Source organism: Capsicum annuum, chromosome 11 (assembly GCF_002878395.1).
Source record: "Capsicum annuum cultivar UCD-10X-F1 chromosome 11, UCD10Xv1.1, whole genome shotgun sequence".
In the NCBI taxonomy this organism is placed as follows: Eukaryota; Viridiplantae; Streptophyta; class Magnoliopsida; order Solanales; family Solanaceae; genus Capsicum; species Capsicum annuum.
In genome coordinates, this window is record NC_061121.1 from 72,943,691 (window position 1) to 72,953,600 (window position 9,910).

The 9,910-nt window shown below is 33.8% G+C and overlaps 1 protein-coding gene across 1 annotated transcript; it reads right to left on the reverse strand.

Moving 5' to 3' along the window:
• Positions 1-1,694: 1,694 nt before the first annotated feature.
• On the reverse strand, positions 1,695-7,697 carry LOC107848321 (hexokinase-3). Its single transcript, XM_016693057.2, has 9 exons — positions 6,722-7,697; positions 4,951-5,101; positions 4,660-4,842; positions 4,228-4,302; positions 3,256-3,411; positions 3,073-3,171; positions 2,855-2,985; positions 2,599-2,680; positions 1,695-2,453 (listed from the first exon to the last, which is right to left on the reverse strand). Exons 1-9 carry the CDS (start codon positions 6,991-6,993, stop codon positions 2,067-2,069), a joined length of 1,536 nt encoding a protein of 511 aa, XP_016548543.2. The 5' UTR covers positions 6,994-7,697; the 3' UTR covers positions 1,695-2,066.
• Between the last annotated feature and the right edge of the window lie 2,213 nt (positions 7,698-9,910).

Here is a 9,910-nt window from a genome sequence, read left to right on the forward strand (position 1 = left end):
TGTGATAATGACTCGATCTCCATGATGTTCTCGCATCTCGGAGAATAAAGAATCATCTCCAGTGACATGATGAGAGCATCCTGAATCAACAATCCACTCTTTCCTCGTATTATTATTAGCATAATTGACAAAATCTTGTGCTGACTTTTGTTCGACAGCTTCGATGCTAAAACATTGTTCCTATTTCGTTTGCTCATCTCCGGTATTGGTGCATGCAACATTGGCTTTAGAAAGCTTTACTCGACAGTTTTTCTTGATGTGCCCAATTTTCCCACATCTGTAGCACTTTCTGTTATTATGTGAATTTCCATCTTTTTTCGTGGTTGTTTCTTCTTCTTTATTTTTGTTCCAAGTTGATGTATTCTTCTTGTTCGACTTCTCTTTAGAAAATAGAACACCGTCAGTTTCAAGATTCTTAGCCATTTGTTTAGCTAAAGCTTCTTGATTAGAGAGCGTGTTCTCCAATTCCTCAACAGATAGTTGTTGCGGCCATCCTTGAATGGAAGTGACAAAAGGACCGTACTCTTTTTTTAATCCACGAATAAGATAGCGTCGTAGGTGCGACTCACTAATCCTCCCCCTCCCCCCGGATCAATCTCTGAAATTTCAGCATAGATACTTTTAACTCGCAAAAAGTAATTTGAGACAAACATATCTCCCTGTTGTAACATTGCCAACTTATTCTCCAATAGTTGCAGTCTTGCTGTATTTTTCTTGGTAAACAGCCTTTCGAGCGTGTCCCAAACTTCTTTTGGAGAGACAACATCACGAACATGATCAATAAACTCCTTGCTGATATAAGTCCTCAAAGCAAAAAGTGTTTTTCCGCACTTGATCTTTCATTTCCTTCGTGATTCGGCATTCTCAGGAGTATTGGCTGGGATTATTGAATCAGTTCCTACAATTAAATCCCACAGATCCTGACCTTGAAGGTATGCTTCCATACATATTCTCCAATACTTGTAGTTAGTGCCTACAAGTTTTTCTATTTCATATTGAGTATTTCCCCCGTTTGATGCCTCCATTGCAACAAACGACAAAAGCTTTCTCTTCACACTTTTCAAACTTCTCCAACAGAGTAAACTGATAGACAAGAAGATAGAAAAGAAAAAGAATTCCTCTCTTGAACCTGGCTTTGATACCATATAACAAAAGTATTGAGCAGGAGAAGTTATAGAACAAGAACAGTGAAGGAAAATAAAACAGTCGAAAGCTTTTTCTTGAATAGAAAATATGGCGACTGAAATTACAAGGAAAAACAGAACAACTTTACCCTATATATAGAGACTCCTACTACAAATATAAATCCTAACTTTAACGTTTTATTCCACCTAACTTACTCCTAAAAATACTAACTTCCGGGCCACTTTATAAGGTGAACAAACCTCACCTAGTTATTACTTTGACCTGGTAAATGCAGTAAATTAAATAAGAAAATAAGTTTGTTACATCTTACACTCAATAATCTTTTAGGGAAAAGCTTGCATGGCCATTAATGTCTCCTTTTTTCCATTATGTTCTGTAGGTCCGACCTAACATTTGATTCTGTAGTTCATGACAAATACGTAGCATTTTAATCTATATCTTCTTTTTGGAGCAAACATTTTCTTCTCTTCAGATTACAAGTGAGCCTACAAGATCATTAACCACTGAAAGCATAAAATAGAACAAGTGGAAAAGTATCATCTGCTGTGTTTGAGACATATAACAAATGAATAAATCATTTAATGAGAGCGTTTCAAAAGATTCTCTTTTATACACAAAATACAGAAAGGGGTTAACACTGAAATCGGCACTTCCATTAATTTACTTAAACTTGCAATGGGCCAATATCATTCTAAGACAGCAATGGCTGTATCCTAGACTATAATATTCATATTTGACACAAACTATGACACATGCATATACCTTCCCTTTTACATTTGACGGATTGAGATATTGAAACAATTTTCTACAATTTACAAAGCTGTGTATAGGATGAATATCTATATATATATATAGATATAGATAGATAGATAGATATGTGTGTGTGTGTGTGTGTGTGTGTATAAAGTGTTTGCTTATATTCACTGCAGCGGTACCCTATCCGCCTCAGAGGGTGAATTTGCAGCAGCAACAAGAGCTGCTCCAGTGCCTGATCCATCTTCCATGACCCTAAGAATGACATGAGAGGAAACTTCTTCCCCTAAAATTTCCATCATCGCTTCATCCAGGTATTCTCTGAATAAGGTGTAACTTGTGTATAAACCACCCTCGATAGCCACAACTGTTCTTCTCATCCGAGTTGGCCTATCACTCCTGAATTTTCCACTGGCTATGCCCCCACTCCCATCTCGACCAATCTTCTTCAAGATTCCTATGATACCAGCAGCTGCTAGTCTAGCAGCCCTTCGAGTAATGACATCACATACCTTCACTACAAGCTTCCGAACTTTCACTGGCACATCAGGTAACTGAAAGTTGGGACCCCCAAGAACCAAGCAGTAAGAAACAAAGCAACACGCCAAATAGTATGAAATAAGAAGTGCAAACATCATATGCCACAATCATTAAGTTGCAATATTGAAGTGTAGGATAGGAAGATAAAAGGGACTCTACCTCCAGAACTTCTCCCAGAATTTTGGCTACTTCACTCAAGTCAAGTGAATCATCCTCGTGCATAGCAGCCATCAACGGTGTCCTGCCATTATTTCCAGTAGAACTAATAAGTACTACATTGCAGACATCACATAGAAATATCCAGGGAAAAAGTGAGAAGATGCGGATAGATCTCCCGTGCGTTAATACAAAACACACTATAGGATAATATGAAGCTGAACTTGGAAACAAAATCTGAAGAGAAAACATGTTGCACCTCAAGATGAAAGGGATTGCTAATTTTGAAGATGAAGGTCCAAAGTCATCTGATTCCTCCTCCGACATTCTAAGGAGCACTCTCCTAACAATGTCTCCCAAATACATTCCTGATATCATTTTCTCAAAGCCCTGCAGCATAATCCTAGAATATGATGCTTGAAGTTGTGTAACAAGTCACATAGGATGCACCAAATTTCCAAGAAATAGAAACTTTACCTGATCATTTGGATTTGGGCTAGCAACATCCAATGCGATGTCATATGAGGTTCTTGGTAAATGAGATGACCAAAAGTTTCCCCATTCCATATTGACCACCTAATTTGCAAAAAGTAGGAAGGAATGTAAGCCAACTTTTATACCTAAGACTAAATAGCTATAAACATGAGCAAAAATATATACCATGCCTCCAGATGTTGTTAAAAGACCTTGACACTTAATAATCGCATCTGCCCGCTCTAGATAGCATGCATTAGTGCCAGTCCCAATTATAACTGCAGCAACTGTGTCTTCATCATTATAATGTCCAAGAGCTAGAGTTCCCACAGTGTCATTTATCTGGGTCATAATGGAGCAACAATAAGCTCTAACACCCATTGCACATGAGCTAAAACTAATCAAGCCTCGATCAAAATTAGGAGGAAATAACTATATGACAATGAAGAAAAAGTTAACCAAAGTTCTTCTCCAAGACTCCAACTTCAACACAAGGGAAAACATAATCTAAACTAGTGACAAATAGTGATTTTCCTGAATGTAGAAATGCTATTGCCCTCACAGTATGGATGACTAAATTCATAACCAACTAGTTTTCTCCTAATACTACATAAAAAATTTGATCATTACTTCAAATTCCCCAGAGAACTGAATTTTTCGCAGCAAACCACTTGTTCCTGCGTCTTCCAAACTGAATGATCCAGTATCAACCTAAACTGAACACTCGTAGAAGGCGAGATACTTGATATTAGAAAAAATTTCATTCCTACATACGTTGATTTCCTATGTTCCAATGCTCTATAGTTAAAAAGAAGTGTTAGGACATCTAATGTACAGCTTCACTGAAATAAGTTCATTAAAGTGTAAGAACATCTAATGTACAGCTTCACTGAAGTAAGTTCATTAAAGTGTTAGAACATCTAATGTACAGCTTCACTGAAATAAGTTCATTCTCTATCCTATTATGTGGAGAAATACAAGATTAAAGGTAAGAACCTGTAAAACCTAAAAGTAAACACAAAAGTGCCTATATACCATGTAACGTGAGCCTAGAGGTAGTTTGTAAGAACCCAAAGTAAGTCCTACAGACATGAGCAAGGAAATATGTCAAAGCAGAAGCTGTGGAAAAGCAAGAAACTGGAAAAGGGAAGAGCTAACCAGTGCTGCAACCCGCACATCTAGACCTTTCCTGGACATTGCTAGTTGCAGACATTCAGAAACATCTCTTCCGATCTACAAATAACAAAACATGAGAGCAGATCGAAAGACATATTGTAAAGTGACAATCTCATATCAATGACCTTCAAAAAAAAAAAAAGGCCATGCATAGATGTTCATAAATAGGGAGACGGCTCAGAAAAGAAAACACAGCTCCTTCAAGCTGTTAGCTTTGCATGGTCGTGTAATACAGCTCAAATAACACAAGCATTACTAAATGTCCTATCGAAATATCGACATGCAAGCAGTTAAAAGGAAAGCGTCACATGCCGGAAGATTTATAATTATGAATTTATTCATAAAGGCAAGCAGTAGACATTTACAAACTTTGAATTATATAGAATCCAAGAGCAAGGACTCTTGTTAACTAACCGTGTCTTCAATCGCAAATCCTTTTGTCCATTTCATCAAAATGCCAGATGAGACAGAAGATTGCTTCACAGGAAATGAGAATGTGAAGCCAAGTTCTCTCCTCCCAGGTGAAGGCTGCTCCGAGAAATTACCCTCCTTTTCAATGAAGTCCTTTAGCGATGATGCAATGAAATCAAAGAGATCCTACACATGACAAAAAAAGGTAAAGACTGTTGATCTCTATCAAATCAAACAAAAGAAATTGGTTTTTGCAGGAAGATATCAGAAAATTAGAAGCACAAACTCCGCTACCTTGCTTGTGCTAGTCATTAGGTGTTGTGGAATGGGTTGGCGTTCAATGTCTTGTCCAAGAATAGCAGACCTTTGGCCTCCTAAGTGGACTCTCAAAACTCTAAAGTTCGTACCACCAAGGTCCAGTGCATAATATGTTCCCTTCTCACTCCTAAAAATCATAAGCCCAAACTTAGTTATCAAACAAACAAAATTTTATCATTAGAGATACTTAACAAAGTAGCCCCCTGTCAGCCATCATTAAAACTGCAACAGAGAGGGCAAGGAATTCCACTGAATTTCACTAACTCATTGACAAATCAAACAGAAAAGCCTCATTCTTTTTATTTGCATTTGATCTTGAAGAAAATCCTTTTCAAAGTTTCTCTTTTTAGGATAAGATAACCTTTCCCTATTACAGCATTCTCAACTTTTAAGAGTACATCCCCCTTATATGTTAACACCAAAGGAATTAAAAAAAAAAAAAGATACAGTTATGTCCAACAAAAGCGGAAGATGATTCAGGAAGATTCCAATGCCTAATTTTCATTATATAAGCTAAGGGCCAACACCTGAATGAAATTCCCAAACAAGTGCACATGCAATAAAAGAGGCTAGATAAGGAAAAGACAAGCAGGAGAAGCATGTTAAGATTGAATCAGTTACTATAGCATTCAAGGCTGTTATGTATTGCCTATTATTGACCAAATGAACCCGATATCCAATTCAATACTACCTTTCATCTAATCAAAAATTCTTTGGAGATTTGGAAATAGGCAAAATGAAACACATCTTACAGTGCAATAAATTAGAACCATCTCTATGGTGAACCTATTGATGTTTGTATACGGAATGTTTTACAATGGACAACATGATGAACAGATTTATTAGATATTTAAGAGTAGTGATAATATTATAAATTTTCAATAACAGCAACATTTTGACTTAGCATTACAAATTATCGACCAGACTGGTGCTTGACATATCTTAGTATCCACCATGATTAACAAAAAGCATTCTATAAACTGGCAACTGCACGTCTGGAATCAAGTAATGTCCATTTCAGACTACTCAAAACAAAGTATTCTCAATTTATTTTCTACTTCTTAAATCATGAAGCTTTCTTAGAATTTAACAAAGTATTACTTGAAATTTTCTCATGTATAATCTAAAGCCACCAAAAAATCTAAAGAACAAAGTCAAAGAAACACCGTCTTTAGTCTTATACGTCAAAAGAATCAGTACCATGGTAAAAGAAGAGCAAGAAATTGAAAATAGAACCCCTTTATGTAAAAAAAATCATTTGCTAGTGACCCAAATTCTATCAGTGATCAAACTAGTTGAACAAAGTAAGAGTACATGGCATTGCTCTTCATACTCACACCTCCAAACACATAACACATCCAAAAGAAATCCAAATACAAACACCCTAATCAACCATAAAGACAAAAGATCTACTACCATATAACACAAAAACACAATCTTTCACACAGACCCTCCCTTTCACGCGCACACACTTGTATGCTTTGCCTACATTACCCCTAGCAATACCAATTGAGCAAAAAGTGGAACGAATGAATTAGCAAAAGCAAACAAAATAATCATAAACAAGTGACAGAAGCATCCATATGTATTCTTAAGTAAATGTTCATACGAATTTTCAAAATGTAACAGTTAAGCAATCAAGCAAAAATCAAATCTTTAACCCAAAAATGACAAAAATGCAATCAATCATAAGTATGAAAACCAAAGTTGAAATTTTTAATGCAAGTGTGTATTTGCTTTTGCATACCCATTTGGGAGTTTGTCAACATACGTAAGCAACATCTTGAGTTTACTCCCGCCTTCAGAGGCAAGTCCAGCGTGCATTTCAACAGCCATAGCATCAACTACTTGTTTCAGTCTACCAACAGGTGTAGCACATGACTCTTCAAGTTCCTCCAATACCTTCAACATCTTCCTCCACTTCCTCCTCCTCCTTACCCTCTTACCCACCATAGCTGCTGCTACAATACACGCCGCCGTAGCACACCCCACTGCTACCCCAACTCCTAATCTCCCCATACGACACCGTTCCGTTCTGTTACTCTGCTTTTTCTTCTTTCGAGAATAAATCAGTCAAACCATTTTTTGTTACTCAATACGACTGCGTTTTAAACAAAACCCCGTTTTAAAACTCCCTCCTTTTAATAACAAACATAAACCTTCGCCCAAAACAACGTCGTTTCTCTTCCTCCGAGTTATATTAAACGGAACTACAATAGCTCACCGAGTTATATTAAACGGAACTAAAATAGCTCACTGTCTATAAATATAAAAATACGGCGTACTTTCCGGCAATCAACACCGTGTGTGATGCTGTACCATAAAATAGTTAAAATTGGAACTTATTTTCTCTTCCTTCTCCGCCGCTGACGTCCGTCCACAGTAGACGACCGGGGAAGTCGTCGGAAATACGGAAGGTTGATAAAAGTGAAACTGTGGAAGAGTATATCAGTTGGATTATTTTCCGGCGAAAGTTTCCAGCAATATAACGACGGCGACGTTGACGAATGTTATTGTCAGGCAACGACCAATTGTTTGAAGTAGTGCTAGAGAGAGAGGGCGGTGTGTTGCGCTCTTTTTGTACTGAGAGAGTGTGTTAGGGGGTGTATTTGTGAAAGCGAACGTCTGATGTTTATAGGCGATGTTAGAAAGACAATTTTGCCCTCGGTGGATTTATGAAAGACGGATTTGTTTTGACTGTTTTCGCGAAATGGGGAAAAAATATTTACCAGATTTTGGAATTTTGTGAGAAAATAGGGCAGTACATTTATGTATAATTACTTTTATATGCCATTTGCTATGATTTGGATTTGATCGTCTTTAACAATATTGGACTACCTTTAATTCTGTGAAGCATGTACTTGATTATAAAAATTTCACTAGTTACTACTTATCTATTACTTATATCGTCAATCAAGCTGCTCTACGACATGATTGCTCCTGATCCTGATTTTATTATATTATTTTTAATTAATTATTATAAATTATTTAAATATTAAAAAATAATATAATATTTAATTAAAAATAAAATAGACATTTATAATATGTCTGTTTTGCGATTTTATTATACAATCTCTAATTAATTATTATAGATCATTTAAACATTAGAAAATTAATATATTTAATAAAAAGGTAAAATAGACACAAAATAATAAGTTAACTCTTGATATTTTAAATTAACTTAACAACTTATATGGGGCCACTTAAATTGTGAAAAAGTGGAAATGAAATTGCTGAAGCAAACAGCTTATGAACGACATGTCTGCTTAAGCTGTTTCAATCGTGCTTTTACTATATCATTCCTAATTAATTATTATAAGTCATTTACGTATTAAAAATTTAATAACATTTAATTAAAATATAAAATAGATATTTATGACAGGTATGTTTCAGCTCCTTCAATTGTAATTTTATTATTTCACTTCTAACTAATTGTTATAGATCATCTAAGCATTAGAAAATTGATAATATTTAATAAAAAGGGTAAAATAGATACAAAATGATAAGTTAACTCTTGATATTTTAAATTAACTTGACGACTTATATGGGATCGACTTAAAAAATATTCATAAGCACTTTTATAGTAATTTTATTATATCACTTCTAATTGGTTATTTTAAGTCATTTAAGTATTAGATAATAAATAATATTTAATAACAAAGATAAAATAGATACAAAATGATAAATAAAAAATGACTGGATGAATTATTTTGTTGTAGTAATATATGTGTCAAAAAGGGAGTATATGAATAGTACACTTATTGAGATCTAATTGGTTGAATTCAAATAAAAAAATTAAATAGTATATAGTTACGAATTAAGATGTGAATGATCAAACTTTCAATTTTTATTAGGTACAAATAAATGAAGCATAAAATAAGTAAATAAGAAGATTAAAATTTAATTTTTTGTACTACTTTTTCATTTCGGTGGTCGATATGCTTATCAACCACCATTTGCTTTGTGATTTTAATATACCACCCCTAATTAATTTTTATATGTCACTTACATATTTAAAAAAATAATACTAAATTTAGTAAAAAAAATAAAATAGATATTTATGACATTAATTTTATTATATCACTCCTAATTAATCATTATAAGTCATCTGAGTATTAAAAAATTAATAATATTTAATAAAAAATAAAATAGACATAAAATAAGAAATTAACTCTTGGTATTTAAATTCACTTGATATCTTGTATGAGGCACACTAATATTTTTTTCAGAAGTATTTTTTATAGCAATTTTACTATGTCACTTCTAATTAGTTATGAGTCATTTAAGACATGTCTGCTTCGCTACTTCAATCATGATATTTTCTTGATTCTCAAAATTACATTAGTGTCACTTAAATTTGAATAAAAATAAGTATTATAAATTATAGTAATTAAAAATATAAATTATTTAAAACTATTTAAATTTTTACGCCACTTCATGCATAAATATATTTTTCGAACACTTAATGAAAAATCTAAACTTTAGGCAGTAAAGTTTCAGGGAAAAATATAAACTACGATTAAATTCCTAAACACATTCATACTATATATAAATATATCAATACTTAGTTACAAAGATTTATTTCATTGCTTTCATAATAATTTTAAAAATTTTAATCTTAGCACGTTGGGTTGGGCCCGTGCACGGGCCTATCGCCACTAGTATACTATTATATTAATAAGAGTGAGTGGCAGCCATCAGTTGTCTGCTTTTGGTCAAGAGTTTTTTTTAATTTTATATTTTTAATTTTAATTAATTATTTTATTTTAAATTTTAATTGGTTATATAGTTAAAAACTATTGAAAAAATATTATAATTTATTAAATTATTTGAATACACATAAAAAGTTTTGCTTGACTGAAAATTCTAGAGTCAATTCCTCATATTATCACTCAACTTAAGGAAATGTCTCACTAAAGTCACTTATCAGTTTCTT

Coding starts and splice junctions, on each gene's coding strand:
- LOC107848321 (XM_016693057.2), bottom strand. CDS start 6,993: ATGGGGAGATTAGGAGTTGGGGTAGCAGTGGGGTGTGCTACGGCGGCG. Junction 2,986..3,072: donor GCCCAAATCCAAATGATCAG/GTAAAGTTTCTA, acceptor ATTATGCTGCAG/GGCTTTGAGAAAATGATATC. Junction 2,681..2,854: donor GCAATCCCTTTCATCTTGAG/GTGCAACATGTT, acceptor AAATAATGGCAG/GACACCGTTGATGGCTGCTA.